General features: G+C 48.5%; 3 protein-coding genes across 3 annotated transcripts; 1 reads left to right on the forward strand and 2 right to left on the reverse strand.

Moving 5' to 3' along the window:
- Window positions 1-1,914: 1,914 nt before the first annotated feature.
- On the reverse strand, window positions 1,915-4,971 carry mul2 (mitochondrial E3 ubiquitin protein ligase 2). The gene is made up of 6 exons (XM_068749123.1): window positions 4,920-4,971; window positions 4,358-4,514; window positions 3,593-3,680; window positions 3,376-3,493; window positions 2,938-3,169; window positions 1,915-2,842 (listed from the first exon to the last, which is right to left on the reverse strand). Exons 2-6 carry the CDS (start codon window positions 4,472-4,474, stop codon window positions 2,348-2,350), a joined length of 1,050 nt encoding a protein of 349 aa, XP_068605224.1. The 5' UTR covers window positions 4,475-4,514; window positions 4,920-4,971; the 3' UTR covers window positions 1,915-2,347.
- A 100-nt stretch (window positions 4,972-5,071) lies between these two features.
- alg3 (ALG3 alpha-1,3- mannosyltransferase) lies at window positions 5,072-8,287 on the forward strand. The gene is made up of 9 exons (XM_068749099.1): window positions 5,072-5,252; window positions 5,791-5,890; window positions 5,974-6,121; window positions 6,215-6,375; window positions 6,491-6,611; window positions 6,700-6,905; window positions 7,062-7,138; window positions 7,273-7,417; window positions 7,506-8,287. Exons 1-9 carry the CDS (start codon window positions 5,072-5,074, stop codon window positions 7,672-7,674), a joined length of 1,308 nt encoding a protein of 435 aa, XP_068605200.1. The 3' UTR covers window positions 7,675-8,287.
- A 227-nt stretch (window positions 8,288-8,514) lies between these two features.
- vwa5b2 (von Willebrand factor A domain containing 5B2) lies at window positions 8,515-17,849 on the reverse strand. The gene is made up of 21 exons (XM_068748771.1): window positions 17,711-17,849; window positions 17,181-17,396; window positions 16,218-16,443; window positions 15,974-16,131; window positions 15,302-15,433; window positions 15,100-15,224; window positions 14,843-15,019; window positions 14,650-14,760; window positions 13,835-14,037; window positions 12,875-12,989; window positions 12,093-12,278; window positions 11,833-12,027; window positions 11,413-11,763; window positions 11,087-11,324; window positions 10,658-11,002; window positions 10,449-10,586; window positions 10,189-10,317; window positions 10,060-10,110; window positions 9,599-9,701; window positions 9,362-9,485; window positions 8,515-9,273 (listed from the first exon to the last, which is right to left on the reverse strand). Exons 1-21 carry the CDS (start codon window positions 17,847-17,849, stop codon window positions 8,515-8,517), a joined length of 4,221 nt encoding a protein of 1,406 aa, XP_068604872.1.
- Between the last annotated feature and the right edge of the window lie 1,677 nt (window positions 17,850-19,526).

Consider the following 19,526-nt stretch of genomic DNA (forward strand, 5'->3'; position numbering starts at 1 on the left):
TTGCACCTATTTACATGGTGTTGGACCCTCATTAATCTCTGTGTTCTCTTTCTATTGGCTCCTGGATCAGACAGCATGAGTCAGACACATCTGACAAGGACATCCACCCTTAAGAAACGAGCGTGTCTGTGTTCTCAAAGGACCACCTCCAATTAGAAATGAAATACCTTGCTGAGTCACTACCATCCAAGAGCGGCTCAAGCGCTCACATAAACACAAATATAATGTGTTGCTGCCAATGAGAAGCTAATTTCCTGTCTGATTCTCCTGCGTACGTGAGGAGAGACTCATAACCTGGAGTTAAGAACCAATTTAAAGCTCCCTGGTCTCCTTGCTGGAGTCATCATGAAGGCTAATTCTGTCAGCTAGCTCATTAGCATTGCCTTTTCATTTTGACCTGGACATTCTGGAGGAAAGAACACTTTGTCTTTTTTTTTTTTTCTGTTTGCAAAAACACAAACTGAAGGAGCACACAGGAAACTCTTGATCTGAGCAGCGTGGCTTTTTGCCCCCCCCCCCCCCCCCCCTGTGGTTTGTTGATGAGAACAGAAGCATTGCAGTCACACTGCCGTTAGAAAGTAGGTCACTTAACCCAGGTTTCGCTGCTCGCCCAAAGCAGATGGGTGACGGCGGTAAATGGCATCATTGCCTGTTGCACAGTGTGAAGGCTCTCTCTCTCTCTTTCTCTCTCTATCTAAGATTTGATCCGTTTTTGTTTTTGCACATCCTGCTGGGCAGTCGTCCCTTTCTTCATTCTTATCCCGGCCGGGCCTAAGTTAATTCTCAGTTTTGGACCATTATCAATGAATACTAGGAAATTTCTTTAATGTCGATCATGTTTCATTAATATTAAGATGTGGTAATAACTTAGCCAAATTATTGCTATACCATTAAATCCTCTATGTCAGATCAGTGACCCAACACTTAACTGCCACGGTCTTTACCCTCATCATCAGAAATCAGAGTCTACACCCATGACGCGCAGCCAATTAGAGATCAATCAGAAACATCTGAACCGTTTGTCAGCTATCAGAAGGAATTCATCAGGATATCAGAGCGTACATTAATTGCATACGACTTGGAAACCATCCCCTGGGCTGGATGATCAATGTTGTTCTGCCTGACGAGGAAAGGTGGGACACCTAGTGGCAGCGTTTCTGACATCATTACAATGAAACGGGCCTGAATAATGCTTTGGAAACAACAAAGAGAGGAGTTGAGGAAATAACAAATACACCAATATCAATTTTAGGGCTCATATGAGATTATTACCAATACAGCAACACTTTTTTCAGTTTCTCAAACTGGAATGAACACATCAAATGCTGCTGCTGCTGGTATTTCCCCCCCCCCCCCCCCCCCCCTTGTCCTCAGAGGTCTGAGGGGTGCTACAGTAATAGTCTGTTCCTCGAGAGCCACAGCTGCTGTTATGCTGAAAGCAGTCACGAAGAATTTGTCAAAGTCAACCCTCATGACCGCAGAGGAAACGTACGCCATCCTGTGTCTCCCACCTGCCCCAAATCGTCACCTTCCAAAACTCCGCTCCAACACACGCATGCTTATTCGCTTTTCCCTCTTCTGCGCTGGGAGTCTGAGGAAAATCTCAGAAAGTGGCTTTTCATCTATCTGCCTTTCCAAGCATATTTTTAGTGCTTGTTAGCGACGACAGAAATAGAAAGCTTGATGACTCACCACACAGAAGACTATTCAGACACCAGGTGCAGCCTGCGGTATAGAATAAAACGTAATGCAAAGAATAATGGAGAATTCTCCGAAAGGTGCATCTGTTCAGCCACGAATGACTTTCCTGAGTGGATCTTACATCATATACAGTATGAACATACAGGTGCAGTGGGTATAAAGCATCATTAATCTAACCTTAATCATACCGACAGTAAGCACAACACAAATGGATCAAGAGACTCAGGCTTTATTGAAATTATTTTGGACACAGGTCCTAAACGTTTTTACAGTAACTCTTAACATGTGACTGAAAGTGGCTGAAAGTTTATTCAAATACAAATACCTGAGCAGCAGTCGTAGGCATCACCAGAGTGAGGCACGGAACAAATATGTAAGAAAATAAACATCTCGTACATTTCGGTAACGTCTTCGCTTTCTTGTATTTCCCACGTACAACTCCAGATGAAGAGGCTGCGATGAAAAGCTTAAGTGCTGTTCTTATATTTTATTTATTAACACGTATAGTGTGATCTTTAAAAACAAAAACAAAAAAAATTCACGTTTTTTTTTTATTTTATTACAGTAATGAGATACTGTGCAGCAGGTTGTAACCCCCCCCCCCCCCCCCCCCCACCAAACATAGCTTGTTTGCCACACAGGAGCATCAGACTTGGTATAAAGGCAGCACCCTCTGAATGCCCTGCATGCACACGGGACACCGGCGGCGTGGCAGGGCCTGGTAGCAGCTGAAGCAGCAGCACACATGTCCACAGTCCAGCATAATGCAGTCACGTGGCTGGACGAGACAAATCACGCAGGCGTTTTCTACTTCTACCTCTTCCCCGAGGCCGATCCCCGGAGCTCTCGGGACTTCGCCCCGCAGTCTCTCAAATATTTCTCTCTCCTTTTCCCGTTCCCGGCGAACTCTGAGTTGGTAATAGTAGCGTCGCCCGACCCAGAGGAGGACCACCGTCCCCGCCAAGGCGCACACAATGGACATGACCTGCCACCCGACTGCCTTGGTCTCCTGCTCTCCTCGCAGGGCGTGAATGTCCAAGATGCTCAAGAAGTACTCCGAGCCGTCAGAGGGGGGTTGAAGAGTCAGAGAACCGTCGGTGTCCAGCATCAGCTTACCTACGCCCGTGAGAGATGCGCCCACCTGGAGAAGGAGAGGAAAGGACGGGGGGAATTAAATCATGAAACATGATGCTTACCAAACCAAAGCCTCATCAACACACCCATTCTTTTACTTACTTTGAGCATTTCTTCAGTCTCCAGCTGTCCTTTTAGCTTCACCCCACTGAGATACTGCCCTATGATGTCACTGAAGCCATGATTGACCTGGTGGAACTTCTCGTGGGTCATCTCCATGTGCTTTCCGGATGCCTGCTGGGGGCTCAGAACTCTGACTGCGGTCTCATCTGGTCCCACCAACGCAAACGGCACCGAGTTCACCCTTTCGTACAAGACCTTTTCACTGTCCAACCTGCAGTGGGTAGAGGAAGGAAGTCCATCAATGAAGACAATCTTTCACATCTTTAGGGATCCCTCTGTGTAACACAACGGAATACATGTGGTTTGAGTAAAAACCTGTGTCCCCTTCAGTTGATTTACTTGGTACAACATATAATATAGGACACCACACTGATATTAGAGCGCTGCAATGTATCCCTGTGTCGACGGGGTTCTCACCATTTTTGTATGAGCCTGTCCCACACCAGCCTGTGTTCTCTCAAATTGAATTTCTGCAACACTCCAACGCCTTTTTGGAAATAACTCATCAGAGGCTCGTCCACTGGTTGCACCGTTCCTGCAGGGCGTTAAACGCACAGGCGGAAAATGAAAGATCATGCAAGGCAGGGACCCCCCCCCCCCCGTCGATGCTGCAAACAGCAAAATCCCCGTCTACCTTCAATGACAGCGTACTGCAGACACGCTCCGGGAGTAGCTTTCAAAATGTCTTTGAGTTCACCGTCTATGGAGAAGCGTGGGGCGTCCTGACAAGACAAGACACAGAGTGTGTATGCGGTAACTGCAACAGAAAGCACCCATATTATACAGGTTCTGAGCATGGAGCATCAGAAGACGAATGGATCTACTGACAGGGGGGTGGGGGGGGTTAAAGAATCTGAAAAAGATTTCTTCCCATCAAATTTCTTCATTTTCTTGTTTACATCCTCTACTTGTAAAACTAAATACTCGATGAAGCCTAAGAGGTTGGTAACTGTCCTAGAATATTAACCTTGAGTAGGGCTGTGTACCAAGACGTTTTGAAACTTGCCAGATCAAATGATTCTTGCATTTAAGCAGTACTCGTACCATAATGTTTTTCCAAATACAGTAATACCTTGAGATACGAGTATAATCCAGTTTCAGCATCTGGAAGCGTGCTCGTATCTCAAAGCGAAAACATTGCTCGCAGGCTATTACAGTACTACCACAGTCTCCACTATGAACACAAAACAGAAATACTAGTTTTGTGTCAGTCATCTCAAATAGGAGCTCAGGGAGTGTGTGACAGCTGAAGATTTTTCAGTTTCAAGTTCACAAATAGTCCTGTTGCTTTCTGTATCTTATAGACAACAGAACAGAGACCAGACAATCGGGGGGGAAATCAAATCTGTCTCTGTAAAGTTGTGCACTCTGGTGGTGATTGCACATTATCCACACCTACATCAAGCTTTTGCAAGGTTTTCCGGCTTTTCACATAGAAATAGTAGCAGATTCCTGAGAGGGCAAAGCTGGCCCCAAGACCAACTGCCTCTGAAACCGTCACTCCATACCCATCCATGCCCCGTCTGGAGTATCCGGTCACAGCCTTAAGAGCAGACCTGGAAAAAGCACACAATAACCATGAAATGGTCTTGTTTCGCTTTAGAGCCGCAAGTACCGGTAACACTCATCTGGATTTCACTGTGACTTACAAATGAAATAAACGAAGGATAATGACGCATACGAGGCTTGCATCTCTTCAGCTTCAGGTAATTGTCGCTAATTGCTTTTGGTGCCACCGAAAGTTGTAGCAATATGCCGAAAGCCCATTTTATGCGACATTATTCAGTTAAAAATACTGGCTAGCCACAGTTAGCCGTTAGTGTACTAACTTTGCTAGGAGCTCTGTGTTTTTTGTTGTTGTTTTTTTTAACGATTCAGCATCGGCTAACCACGTCAGCAAGTTCTATATGCCTCCAATGCCACGAGAGATAAACAACAACAAATGCGGTTGCTCAATTTACCCGTCGGAAAAAGAAGTCTCTCAAAAGCGTCCATCTTTGAACGCGAAGAGCGTCGCGGCCATGTGACGTAGTGATGACGATGAAGGGTCACGTGACGTCCAGCTGCGCATGTCATTTGCCACTTCTTTCCACCACGTCGCGCTTCCTCCGATATGGCAGGGGGGATTCGGAAAAGGTCTGCGGGTTCCCCGTCCCCACTGTGGGGGAAACTTCAGACGCTGTGGCAGGATAAACACTTAGTCTTGTTCAGGGCGGAATATACGTTGCTGGTAGTTTCAATCTTGTGGTTCGTGGAGATCGGTATCAATGTGTGGGTCATACAAAAAGTAGCATGTAAGTAGCTGCTCGGCTAGTTAGCATGCTGTTGTGTTTCATCGCTCTTTGAAAGTATCTGGGGGGCTAAGTAGCTAGCGTTAGCAAGCGGACTCGTAAGCCCAGCCACCTGTCAGAGGGAATTTACTGTCATGAGCACACGCACGCACGCACGCACACACACACACACACACCCGTTCCGCAGCAACATTTATTATTTGCCTTCACTCTATTCTCCACTTCTATTCCATATAATATATAAGTTAATAATTTGTATCGATAATTCATTAAACATTCAGAGGCTTAATATCATCTGTTATACATATTTAAGATACGAATTAGTACAGTGTCTCATTTTAAAGACTTTTAATACTGTACACTGTCTACATATTTGCATCTAATACCATACATGTCATTATCTGTATCAATAAATTAAATGTGCGACATTTTGAAATAAAAAATAAATTGCAATCTAGAGAGCGCCTAACATGTTTCCGTGTTCTGGCTGTAGATCATCAGCTCATGCTGTTTGACTTTGGTTTAACGCTCTCTGCTGCAGATACTGAGATAGACTGGAAAGCCTACATGGATGAAGTGGAGGGAGTCGTCAATGGGACCTACGACTACGCCCAGCTTAAAGGAGACACGGGCCCTTTGGTGTGAGTCTCGTACATTCCTCTCATCCTCACGTTGTTTGGGTGGACTTTCCAGCGCAGGATAAACGAGCATCTCGTCTCCGCAGGTACCCGGCTGGCTTCGTCTACGTCTTCACAGCGCTCTACTACGTCACCAGCCACGGGGCGAACGTCCGTCTGGGACAATACATTTTTGCTGCCTTCTACCTCATCACGTTGCTGCTTGTGTTTAGAATATACTACTACACTAAGAAGGTTAGTCTGTAAATGTACTGCCATACGAGATTAAACCGAGTTCTGACCAATACCGTTGGTGTGTGACGCACATTTGCTCTTTTTCCTCCCCAGGTTCCTCCCTACGTGTTCTTCTTCGTGTGCTGCGCCTCCTATCGCATCCACTCCATCTTTGTGCTGCGTCTCTTTAATGACCCGGTGGCCATGATGCTGCTGTTTGCAGCTGTAAACCTCTTCATGGACGGCCGCTGGACTCTGGGCTGCGGCCTTTACAGGCAAGCGTGGACTCTTTACCATCGCAGTTATTTCTGTGTTGAAGAGTGCATCGTGTGGTATTCTCTTTGTCATGCCGTGCAAGATTACAACTCAATCTTCCTCTCTTTTCGACAGTTTAGCAGTGTCTGTTAAAATGAACGTGCTGCTTTTCGCCCCTGGGCTTCTTTTCCTCCTCCTGGCTGAGTTCGGGCTCATCAGGGCAATCCCTAAGCTGTCTTTGTGTGCAGGCATTCAGGTAAAATGTCCCTCAGGATTTATTCTTTAGTGTTGTTTTCTTATTCATTAGGTTTCAATAAAAATAAAAATGCATCTCTGTGTTGCAGATTTTGCTGGCTCTGCCTTTCCTTCTGAAGAATCCCGTTGGTTATTTGAGCCGGGCGTTTGATCTCGGTCGTCAGTTTATGTTCAAGTGGACAGTCAACTGGCGCTTCCTCCCAGAGTGGCTCTTCCTGAATCGGTACTTCCACTTGCTCCTGCTCGCTGCCCACCTCCTCGCTCTGCTGCTCTTCGCTCTCCGCCGTTGGAAAAGGTGAGAGTGACAGCTGGGGTTGCTTTCTAGTATTCTACTGAAAACTATATAGCCATATATTACATTTTCATACCATTATATGTTGCCAGTTGGGCGCTTCATTGTGTCTAGAGGTGGCGGTATCTTTTATTTATTCACTGTTTTTTTCTCTCCCAGGCCTGGAGAGGGCATCTTTGAACTAATCAAGGAGCCCAGCAAGAGGATAATCCCTGCTCAGAAAATCTCCGTGGATCATATCCTATAAAGCCGTCGCTATAATCATGCTTGAAAGAAAAATAAAAACGCCATAGCTTCGACTCCAGTAAACCGAATGAATGGCACGTTTTACGTTCGCTGACTGCTCTATCAGACCTTAACAGACGATCACAGACCGTGCTGATTCTGTTCACCTCTAACTTCGTTGGCATGTGCTTCAGCCGCTCCTTGCACTATCAGTTCTACGTCTGGTACTTCCACACGTTGCCTTACCTGCTCTGGACAGGGGGAGTCAAGAAGCTGGCCCACCTGCTCAGGTAGGTGGTCACCTGAATAAAGCGAACTGGTTGTTTAAGCTCCTTCCCGTGATAACGCTGTGTTGTCCCCCCCCCCCCACGTGTTCAGGGTGCTGATCCTGGGTCTGATCGAGCTTTCGTGGAACACCTACCCGTCCACCAACGGCAGCTCGGCCGCCCTGCACGTCTGCCACCTCATCATGCTCGTCTGTCTGTGGATGGCTCCGCCTCTACCCTCAGCCCGCACAGACACGCCCACCAAAGACAAACGCAAGTGAGACAAAGCCAGACCTCGTGTAGCTCAGGAAACTGCCTCCATCCTCCTCCTCTCTTTGACACCTGAAGCAGAAGGAGGTCAAAGGGGAGGGCTGTTTCAAAAGGAGCCATCCGGTGCTGCTCCTGTGGGCGTGGCCTGCACGTGTGGCATCCACACGATGGAACGGCTGTCGGGACGGAGAGGTGGGAAGAGAAAGGAAATGTAGATTCTCAGGTTTCATTTTCAGATGCGTAAATGAAAGGAGGAAAATGTGAACGACAACGCTTTGCTGAAAACACGTTGATTTCTACGTATTAAGTTAAAGCTGCTAATTGCTATTTTAAATGTCATCATTTGTCAAAGTTTGAATCTATTATCACAAACTGATATTTGTGCACAAGTGATCTTAAGGAGGCAGCATGTTAAAGAACATTGTGATTTTACATCAAATCCAGTTGTTTCGGTAACTTCTAGTAGTCGTGTGGCGTTACACAAATGTGTAAAAGTGAGCTCCAGACAATCATTGTTCATCCTCGCCTCTCTCTCTCGTAAAGCACACAAAGAGATTTAATGTGAAATATATGAATTAGAAGCAGCAAAAGTTTGACGTTTTATATTAAAAAAAGATGCAGCTTCCCCTTCGTGCTGTGTGTCTTTCATCATTCTTATTTTACAACACAAAGTCAACTTGTATTTGTTTTTTTTTATTAGCAATTATGTCTTTATATTAAGTAACATGTTTTTTAGGTTTATCAAATAATCATCTTGATTAAACAAAATCATCACCATTCCACACGGATTCCGGTTTTTCATCGAGGCGGTGCTTGTCAGGACGTTTCCTTGTGGGGGCGAGGACATTGTCTCACATGTTATCGGGGTTGTAACACAGCATGTTCAGCTTAATGTTCTCGTCCCAGTGGCGCAGCAGGAGGAACAGCTGCCTGGCGGCCCCCTTCAGCCCCGACAGGTCCACTCCCTCGGGGAGTTTCTGGCAGCGCAGCCAGAAGTCTGCTTTGGCTGCCACCAGCTCCCACTCCATGAAGTAGCCGGCACAGCGGTGCTCGAGCCAGGCCAGAGCCACGGCGGTGGCCCAGCTCGATCCCTCCAGGTCCTCCTGAGCCAACTGGCCGCTCCCCAGGAGGTCAGCCGGATCTCCTAAAGAGCCCTCGCACACGTCTGTCTCTGATCCACGGCCGCTGTCCGCCTGACCGTGACTCTGGCTCGGAGAGGGACCGACGGATAGCTCGAGGGAGCCGTCCTCGGAGCTCGGGGGGTCAGGGACTGTGGTGGCGGGATCTCGGTCAGACGGGTGTCTGCGGCGATGCCTCGCCTCCAGCATCAGGGGAGTGTCGTCCGGGGTGTGGTGGAAAGGAGGCGCCGTCGGCTTGGTGAAGGAGCAGGAAGAAGGGGAGAAAGTGACATGAGTAGCAGACACGCCGGGGGGCTTATTGGAGGTTGATAAAGAGGGAGCGCTGGGAGATGTGCAGCGGAAGGGCGGGCTGAGGCTGCGCCGGTGGAGGCCGTAGGGTGACGCCCTCTTCAGGCGGTCCAGAGGGATCTGGACGCAGTCGGCGTAGATCTCCGTCAGCAGGAAAGCTCCTGATGCCAACTGTAGTCGCACCTGATGAGGCACGGCATAGACTCAATCAATCAAAAATCAATCAATGTGTTTGTGGGCTTGTGTGAAGATTAGGTCTGGCGTTGCTCACCAGGGGCAGGTAGTCCAGAGCTTCAGGGTCTGGCGGTTTGTCAGTCTCTGCAGACAGACAGTGGGACTTCAGGGGAACCTGCTTTCCTGATGAAATAGAGGACCTGAGTCTGCCCAGTGGGAATCTGGAATATTCAAAGGGAATATCTCTCATGAGGCGTATGCATTGGTGTAGATCCAACAAAGTCACCTTCAAAGGAGCCGTTTAAAAAGGTTCGGGGTGCCTTGAAAGTCTCACCTGGTGCCGAAGAAACTCTCCATCGACTTACTCTCTATGGATCGCTGTGAACGAGTGCAGGAGGCGCCTGGCGTGACCGAGGCCGACCCGCTGACCCCTGCACCTGGAGACAGGAGCGACACGGCGATAAGGCAACGGGCCCGATCAGCCTTAACGTAAAAGTCGACTCACTAAATCGTTGTCCAGGTGAAACCGGGTTTTAGTAGAACGCCTGTCCTCGGGAGGAATAACAGTTTATAGGATGTTTTCCGGTTTAAGCCGTTTTAACAATGTAAAAGCGTAAAAAAAAAAGAATTTTGTAACCGCGCTAGGAGAAGACAACTTTAAGCCTGGGTTAACTAGGCGAGGAAGAAGAGTTTCCTTCCCTACGCACAGACTCACCTGGTGCTTTCTGCTCAGGTGCCTCTAACCTGGAGACTACACCTGACACCTCAGTGCTTTCACTGATCAGCAGTACTTACTAGAGTCCCAGGACGTACGGCTACAGGGTGCGGCAGGAGTGTCATCTCTGTCTGAGAGATACAAAGATTGTTGATGACCTCAAGAGTTGACGGCAGGCGTGGCTGCTGGCATCGTCCGGTCTGACTTACCTGCAGAGTTCCAGGTGTCCTCCATCCCCTCGCTGTCCCTGCTGGTGCGCCGTCGGCCCAGGCCGACAGAATCCGCCCTCTGCCTGCAGCCGCCTGCCGGGGCGCTCCATCTGGACCCCAAATGCATCCCTACGAATACACACACGCATTACATAGGATTGCATTCCTTCCCAATGGTCCTTCAGTAATCTCCGAAGTTTGAATCTAACTAAGATTCAAACTTCAAGCACTACCGTGGCCTGGCTGTTAGCTGGCTGCACCTGTTTTCTGGACGTCCACGCCGGCCGGTAAACCTCTGCTCGGGTCCCTGTCAGTCGTAGTGAAGGCTGTGTACATGCAGATGATGTTGCAGTGCTTGCTCGTCTGGATGGCCTTCACACGGGAGCGCTTAGCGGCGCCTGGGGGACAGTAATGCAATACGCTTTCCGATCAGTTGATCAGTGGCGTGAACGGGATAGCGAAGCCTCACCGTGCCCGAGGTCGCTCTCTTTCTCTGCCGTCTTCTCAAAGTCCCTGATGACGGAGCGAGCAGTGAGCTGGTGAATGATCTCCTCCCACGGCTCCCCTTCTCTTCCCTCTTCCCTTCCTGCTTCTGGGCGTCCGTCTCCCACTGGCGACTCCCGGCTCTCGGGGGTCCAGAGATGTCCCAAGTCCACGGTGACCTCCCAGGACACGGGCCTGCCGCCCAGCAGGCCGTGAATGAGTGAGCGGCACTGCCCCGGGGGTGGATCCTCTGGTGGGACGGCGGCGAAGAGGTACTCTGGGTCGGCGAAGCTGTCCCAGTCCAGAGGGGAGGCGGGGAACATGAGCCCATCTGAGAGTCAGAGTTTAAAGAGAGCGTTTAAAGTTAGCTTGAGGATAAATGGGACAGCTTATCTTTCTTAAGGATGAAACCCACTGGAGTCCGTGAGGCTTCTGTGTGACAGCGTCCCTCCGGAGGGAGCCGTCGTTTCCCCGTCGCTCTCCTCCAGCCTCCCTCCCAGCGTTTGGTCGAAGGAGACCCTCTCCAGAGCTCTCCTCAGGCGATGCATCTCCAACTCACCCTGCGGGGACGAGAAACTCCGCGCCGCCATGGTTGAGCGGACCAGAGCTTTGTGTCTCCTGTGAGGCTCTTCGCTGACGTGAAGATTCCCGCTCTGAATCCAAAACATGGGGAAAAGCAGTCAGATCAAAGCAGGGATCTTTTCCTGGCGTGTTCCCGCCACGTTTTACACTCCAGCTGACCTTTTCTGACACCTTAGAGCCTTCTACCGAGAGGCTTTGCTGCCAATCCGAGTCTGCCCAGCGAGACAGAGATGATCTGTGCTCCGGAGGAGGCATCTTCTCAAGGCCATGGGGTAAAGACCCGGTATCCAGCACCGAACCGGAGGAGTGAGGGTCCGGCAGAAAGACCCCGCCTGCAGAGGCAGAGTTGGACGAGGTCTTTATGTGTAAGTGGGACTGAGTTTGGAGGCTCTGCTCGCTACTGAGGGAGCAGCGGGTGAGGACGTACTGCTCCTGGATATAGGAGCTCTCCTGGATCCTCCTCCTCACATCGCTGGACCAGTCCAGCTCCACACCTAGGGCAGGTGGAAGCTAAACGTTAAGCTATGGCGTGAGGTTCATTTGACTACTAGTCGCATTCGTGAGCAGCAGAAATGGGACGGTACCGGGATCCGTGTCTCTAGCACAGGAGAACTCAGAGGAGATCTCTCTGGAAATCTCCTTCAGCGCCTCCTCCAAGTCGTTCCCGTCTGCGCTCGTCGCCACGGGCATTAACTCGGACGCAGGAGGAGAGAGCTCGTCGTTCGACGGGCCGAAAACCGAGCCGGTGGAGCCACGCTGGGTGGATTCGCCTCCCTGTAATGAAACAGATTAGATCTACAAAACACAGACAGATGTTTGAACAATGGAGTCACGTGTACCTCGGCGTTCTCCCCTTTGAAATGCGTCACGTCGTAAAGGGTGCAGTAGCCAATCAAACAGTTCCCAGAGTAGAGCGGAGGAATTTCATTGGGCGAAAGAAAAGCTTCCGTGTTTTCCGGCAGGTACCAGTCGATCCGAACGTCAGTCAGCACCGGCTCGAAGGCCTTTTTCAGAGACTTGATTAACTGAGGAGGAGGATTCATGACAACAAGTTTAAATTGTATCCAGTGGTGACAAATGATTCCTGAAGCATGAAATAAATGAAGATCCAAATACACGATCCTTTACCTATTCTCAGTATTTTGTGCTGAAGTACTGCAGATAAATAGTCCTTGTGTTTATATTCCATTATCGATTCTTCCTGATTGACGTTTTTGTGTGTTGAGCAACTTTTAACTACTTTACAGCAGCTTCGCCCAACCTCAGCAATTAAAACTAAAAACACATCCAGATGCTTTCAGTTCTTTACTTTACTGGCTTCAAAGATATAATAGAAACATTGTGAGATTATCTTTGGCTGCAAAAATGAATCAACTCTTCTTTTTGGAGAAACCTTGAAACAATGCGGCCGCAAAGCTTTGGAGCTCCTGGCTAAATCCTTAAAAAACGCAACTTTGATTAACTAAATTCGTACAATAACCTCGGATTACAGCTCTCTGATTGTTGTAAAAAAAAAAAAAAAACCTGGCTCAAACTATATTATGTACTTCATCTCTTATAAACGGCGCGTATATGCATTGCCCTGCTGTTCACATTGTCTCCTGTAGGTGGCGCGGCTGACCTTTGGCTGGAGTCTCTCCTCATCATCCAGGAGCTCAGTCGTCCCTCCAGTCAGCGTGGCAACGCCCTGCAGGAGTCTCCTGCAGGCTCTGGGGCCGAGGCCCAGGCCAAAGCATCTGCAGCGGGGATGCAGCAGGTCAGGCATTGTTATTATTTAATCACGTCTTCCACCAAAAATGATAAGCGATGGTGATAATTCATTTAACGAATCCTCTTGGCCTTCTACTTTTACAGAGAGGACATTTTTGTCTGACGGTAATGACAGAGCCTTCCTTCCGTGTGTCTCGGAAAAGACAGTCATTGGAGTCATCAAACAGAGCAATCACAGCCCATTTGACTAATTGAAGGGTTGAAAGGCAAAAAAGGGGGCAGCATAATTGAAAAGACTCGGTTCTGAGGTGGGGGGGGGTCTTTATAAAACAGCAGGCCTGTCCGCTCTGATTGATTTTAGCACTGCCTACATCAGCAGATATATAAATCCAAACCATAAGACAATGTGCACAGCGTGAGGGACAGCCAAAATACAGTGGAGGAAGTCGCTCCAGCAGGAGAATACTAATGAGAGATAAATGGAGTTACTGTGCTTTTCCCGAAGGCCTGAGGAAACCAGAGGGGCGTGGCTCCGACTGCACAGGCGAGCACTTAACAGGATTACCGTGCAGGATTGAGAAATGCCACAGCAGCCTCTTTTTTTTCTTTCACAACTATTTTTTTGTATCGCTCCGTCATTATCATTACTTGTGTCTCCTCTCTTCCTGTCTTTTCCTCTGCTCCTCTCTTTCCTCCTCGACGTGGAGAGTCACATTTATCTCCTCACTCAATCCTCCCTTTGTCCTTTTCCCCACACAGTGATGTAACGTCCCGTCACGTGCCAGCCTTTTGGAATAAATCTTGTTTGTATACTTGTTTGAATTAACATCTGCTCCGTCTGCCCTTTAGCCGGCCCGTTTTGGATCAGCACCTGCCGGCGCACGTGTTTCTCCGGGTCATCTCGAGCACTTTGGCCACATTGCTGATGGATCCGTCCGTGATGATGAAGACCTGGCGAGGGTGTGAGCGCTGCGTGGGCTGTTGGTACACCCAGGAGAGCGCCCCCAGCAGGTTGGTGCCTCGCATGTCGGCTCTCATCCTCTGCACATGCTCGCATGCCTGCATTAGCGTGGCCTGTGTGAGGCACAGGAGAAGTCAGAACAAGAAAGCTGCTATCAGGACCTGCGGTGGAGGCGGTGGCGGGGCAGGCATCGCCGAGCAACGCCTGTCCTCTGCAGGTGTCAAATTAAGTCCCCCGTTTGATGTCACTCTGTGAGCATGGCAGAGAAATTAATCTGTGTGTCTCTCTACTGAAGACATAGCAAACACACACACACACACACACACATTAGCACCTGCTTTAAAATCACCTTGGGCAAACATGCCCGACAGGACGAGGAGATGGAAGGACATCTCCCGCGAAAGGTCACCATATGGTCGGGAGTATGCTCAAGGGCTGTTTGTCCTCGCTCGGTCGGGATAGAACCTGACACCCCCCCCGCTACTAAGGCAACCCAAAGGACTGACCCGTTGCCTGATTACAGGAGTAGGCGAAACAGAACTAATCGTCCAATGCGGTCGGGAAAACACCTGCTCTCAGGAAACACGATCCAAACCCTCCAACGTGTTGTTTATCACTGACAGGAAAGGGAATCGTTGCTTATTCATAAAGAATTACACGCGACTTGTTTCACCGAAGAGACACGAGACAAATGTAAAAAAAAATATTCATGCAGTGAAGCTAACATCGGTGCAGAGCTTGCTGGAGGAGAAGAGTGGCTTGACGGTGGTGCCGAAGCCCACGATGTTGAGCTTGGTGCCGGAGGGGAGGCTCTTCAGCGCCACCACCATGGCTTCCTGCGGAAACGAGACGGGACGGGTTCAGATAAATCCAGAGCTCTGACTCATCGGGCTGTTTCCTCCCTCTCTGCAAGCTGACCTTCACACGGCGGATGCTGCCGCCGCTCATGCTGCCGCTGCGGTCCACGAGGAAGAGCAGCTCCCTGGTTGCTCTGTGCAGCTCCAGAGGTTCGCTCAACAAGTTGGGACAGAAGTTGAGCATCAGGACGGGGCTGCTCAGAATGTCCTTGTGGTACCGCTTCCTCACGAACTCCAGCTGCGGTGGAAAGGGAATGCAGTGCTGTCAAAGTCAGGTGGCAAAGACGGGCGTTAAAGCAGGCGGGAGCAACCACCGACCTTCCGCTCCGGTTCCGCGTCTTTCCGAGAGCAGCGAATGAAATCTCGGCGGGAGCGGATCTGCTCTTCATACCGGCTGAACGAGAGCCGGCCTTTCTCTAATATGACCAAAGGACTGTGAGGTTCTACGGAGGAAGGTTTCGGTCGAACGTCAGCAGACGACACAGTAAAGAAAGAGGAAAGAGAGCGCTGAGTTCCTCACCGCTGAGGTGCAGGATGATCTCTATGTGTCTGTCGTACGGATGCTCCTGGGCCAAGGTGATGTAGGTAGCAGAGGCGCTCTGGGCGCTGGGGTCCGCATCCGCCCTCAGAGCATGCGTCGGACTCTCCAGGCCTGCAAACCAGTTTGAGACGAATTCAATAAATAAATACAAATCATCAGTGTAATGTGCTTTATTTAAAGTAAGAATTTATTATGATTATTTCTATGTCATAAAAATGAACTAGAAAAGCACTCGGGGAGCACAGACCTCCGGCAAGCAGCTCATTCCCCTCCTAATTGGATTTACACTGTCCACATGGTGATCTGGATCATCGATCAAAATGTTCTAACTTGTACTTGGTATCTTTATACACCAACCATGAAACGTTTAGGTGCATTTTTAACAGATTTTTGAATCCATAAATGGGTTTTCAATGTTAATATTTAATAAATATTTGTTCCTGACCTCATTCTGGATCAGATCCAGAAGACATTTTGCATGATAGTGCACATCTGACCCTTCTATGACTGTGATTTTTGGTGATTGAATTGAATGCATATTTTACAATATATGATTTTGATTTTTTTTTTTAAAGCTTCCATTATAACTAAATGGGAAAATCCAGACAGATTTTTAACATTTTAAAGCTATTTGATGAGGACAGGCAGTACCAGCCAGGAGGCAGGCCCCTCTGACCAGCAGCTGGAAGTTGAGCTCATAAGGTGCCAGGTTTGAAGCCGGACTGGCGAAGACGGCGTGGACACACAGCTGATAGGCATCCAGAGCCCGGTCTTGTTTTCCTGAGGTGGCACCGAAACAGCTGGTCGGCCTGAGGAGAAGAGAGTCCAGCAGTCATCCTTCTATATCTAATGTAAAGTACAATGTTAAGCTTAGCTAGTCGAGCTAGCTAATTACCCATGATCTTCACATTTCCCTCCATTTTCCATCTTGCTGGGAGTGACCTGACCCGTGACGACCGGGGTCAGCAGTGCAGGGTACACAATGCGGATGGCTCCGTTGTCTAAGGTGGGGAGTTCCAGTGTGGTGCTAATGACGATGGACACCATATCCATGGGTCCGATGACACCTGTGCCCACGATGAAGGTGGTTCTCTCGAGGTCTTCGTCCAGAATGAGATGCCCTAAACTCACATCATGAAACAATCCAAAGAGATATTTATAGAACAGTCAATGAACGATTGAACGTTTTCAGGGTGGCTGTTTCATTCTTGCCTAAATATTTTCATTTTTTTGCCCATTCTAATTTTCTAAAATAGAGGCGATGATGTGATGGGCGGGATTGGGTGTCACAACTAAACCAATACATCAAACGGAGTTTTACAAAGAGGTGTGTTTGCTCCAGATGGTAAACAGACACACACACACACACACACACACACAGAGAGAGAGAGAGAGTATGCTGTAAAATAAACACGCAATGATTACCTTTAATTAAATGTCCTATTTTTTTTTTAATCAATAGAGAACATTATGGCAATATGGACAAGCCCCTCCTCCTTTACTGCATGAACATGATGCCACTGTTTCCACCTCAAGTTGATCTATGTTTGCACTAAGTGAACGCCATTAGGCAGGCGGCCAGATCTGCTCGCCTCCCCTGGTCTGTCCTTCACACACTCAGCGAGGCTAAAACAGGACACTTACTGCTAGCTATATTTGCATTCACTCAGACATCATCACAGCCTTGGGTCCGTCACGGCGCGACTAGCGGTTGAACTGTTTCTTATTTCACTTTAGAACTGGTTGTTGTTTTAATAATTTAGTGTCACAAAGGTTTGGTGAATGCTCACAAACATATACGTCTCATCTGAAATGAGATGCAGCATGTCTTCCCTTCCCAGCATGCCTCTCTCCTCACCGTTGGCGCATTGCATGTCCAGGCCGGAGCCGCCGCAGCAGCCCCACTCCGGTCCGTTCCCACAGTGGCCATCCGGGCCCGATCCATTGCAGCAGTCCAAACAGAAGTCCTTGAGTTTCCCTCGGCTCTGGAGCTGGACCCCCACCAATCGGCCCGCGATAACAGCCTGAAAGCCCACCACGACTTCCTTTTCCCCAAGCGGGTACACAAACACGCCTAAATGGCCAGAACACACAGACTTAAGCCTGGATTTAGAAAACTGCATTAAAAAAAACTGTTTGAAAGTACAGCAGGCGTTTTTAAACTTTAAATCTCCCCATAGGTATTATGAGGCTGGTTAGAGATGGTTAAACGTATCTGTGGTGTTCCTCAAGGGTCAGTCTTCGTCTCTCTACTGTTTTAAATTCAAGGTTCATTTTTCCAATCTTAAAATAATTCCAGAAAACAGGAATAGCTAGTTCATTTGATGAAATATGTCTAATATATCACATGCAGTTTCATATTTAAGTGTGCATGATTCCACTACTCACCTTCCACAGACTCCATGCTGGCATTAGCATAGGTAAGGTGTGCAGTGATTCCAAGGGAGCAGCCATTGGCACATGACTTGATGCAGGAGGCCTTGAGCAGCAGTGGTTCCCATGTAGAGCAGTTTCTCAGTCCCACCATCTTTCCAGAGTAGAGCGACAGACCTCTACTTTGCTGGTTGCCTGAGAACACAGGTGTCCAGGCTGGTGAAACAGCCTGAGCAGGCAGGAAGAACAATTTGTGAGTGTGCCTTTAAATTCTCTCATTTTCCATCCACAGTTCAATCACAGTAATCAGACCTGCCTTTCCCCCCCCCCCTCTACATTGATTAATAGAATCAAAGGTGCCCGTTGGTGTCTCACTTCTTTTGTTTCCATGCACGCACACATTTATCGTCTACACCTCTGATCTCCAGAGGCTACCGTCTCTCCTCGGGTTCCTAGCAACAGGCTGTAATAGTTTTGGTGCGGCAGGCTCGGTCGATCATTAACAGGTCAGCACCGACTACACTGCCCATCATGACTAACACATGCAATCAGCCGCCGGCCTCTATGCAAATACATGCGGACTGCTGTCTGCTGTCCAACTCGCTGCCGCTATAGCTGCACTCTCAGCTGATGGAGAGCTGGATGTTATATATTATATTCTGTTGTTGTTTTTAAAGTAAGTGCTCCTTTAAGTCACAAGTCTTTATCATTGCATGTTTAATAACTTTAAGTGCAGCAGGTGGAGAGAAAAGAGTGTGTGTACACTGCTCCGTGTATGTGTGTTTGCACACACACGTGTGTGCATGTGTGTGTGTGTGTGTGCGCTGCTGTCCAGGTTAATGGTCTTTTCACATCGACCTTTCTAACTAGATCAACAGCGTCCATGTGGCTACTGTGCTCTCAGATCATTACAGGCAAGTAAATGCCTGGTTTGCTAAAGTGTGTGTGTGTGTGTGTGTGGAGGGGGGGGGGACTGATGCTGTCAGATACACACTGCAGGCTGCTGGGAGCCTGAGGAATAACCCCGGCAGACGGCGCGTCCAGCTTTTATCATAAAAAGATAAGGACTGCATTTCTCATTATGGCTGTAGGTGTGTGTGTGTGTGTGTGTGTGTGTGTGTGCACGCCTGTGCAGTTTTAATTACAGTAGAGCATATGGCACACAATGAATGATGCAAACGCATGCACATACTGAGCCTGGTGAAGTTCTGTCTGACACTCAAAATGAAGGCACATTGCAGCAAGTTGTTCGAGGTCTGAGGAATAAAGGACGCTTCTGTCTGCTGCAAGAGTTTTCTCCTACGCTGCAGTCCCCCCCCCCCCCCCCCCCCCCCTCCCTATGTCAGTTAAAAGCTCCAGACAGCAAGCAAAAACAATCACCCAGAAACACTCACTGTGCTGCTCAGTGCAGCGTCTGATGGTTTGACTCCGGGTCCGGTCTCTGCATCGCGCCGCCGTCACGTCGGAGCATCAGTTCCCCCCTGGTCATACGGCGTTCTGGAAACGGATGCTGCTCCTCTCTATCGCCTCTCTCTCTCTCTCGCTTGCTCCTTCCAAAAAAAATCTACCAGTTGCCCTGCAAAAAAAAAAAACACATTAGAGCAATATATTCAAAGAAGTGATATAGTACAGTTCCAAAAAGAAAATACCATGTATGTATATTAAAAGAATGCAGAATGCAATTGAAAGATCGGTAACTAGATTGCATTTAGTTTTTGAATGAGATGTGAATAAAATAAATAAATTTAAAAAAAGTACATTTCTATAGAGCTGGAATTAGCACTAGTGTGATCAATCACCAGCATGCAGCTGTGCTCTAAATTAGATTTCC

The sequence above is a fragment of the Brachionichthys hirsutus genome, chromosome 15, assembly GCF_040956055.1.
Source record: "Brachionichthys hirsutus isolate HB-005 chromosome 15, CSIRO-AGI_Bhir_v1, whole genome shotgun sequence".
NCBI lineage: Eukaryota > Metazoa > Chordata > Actinopteri > Lophiiformes > Brachionichthyidae > Brachionichthys > Brachionichthys hirsutus.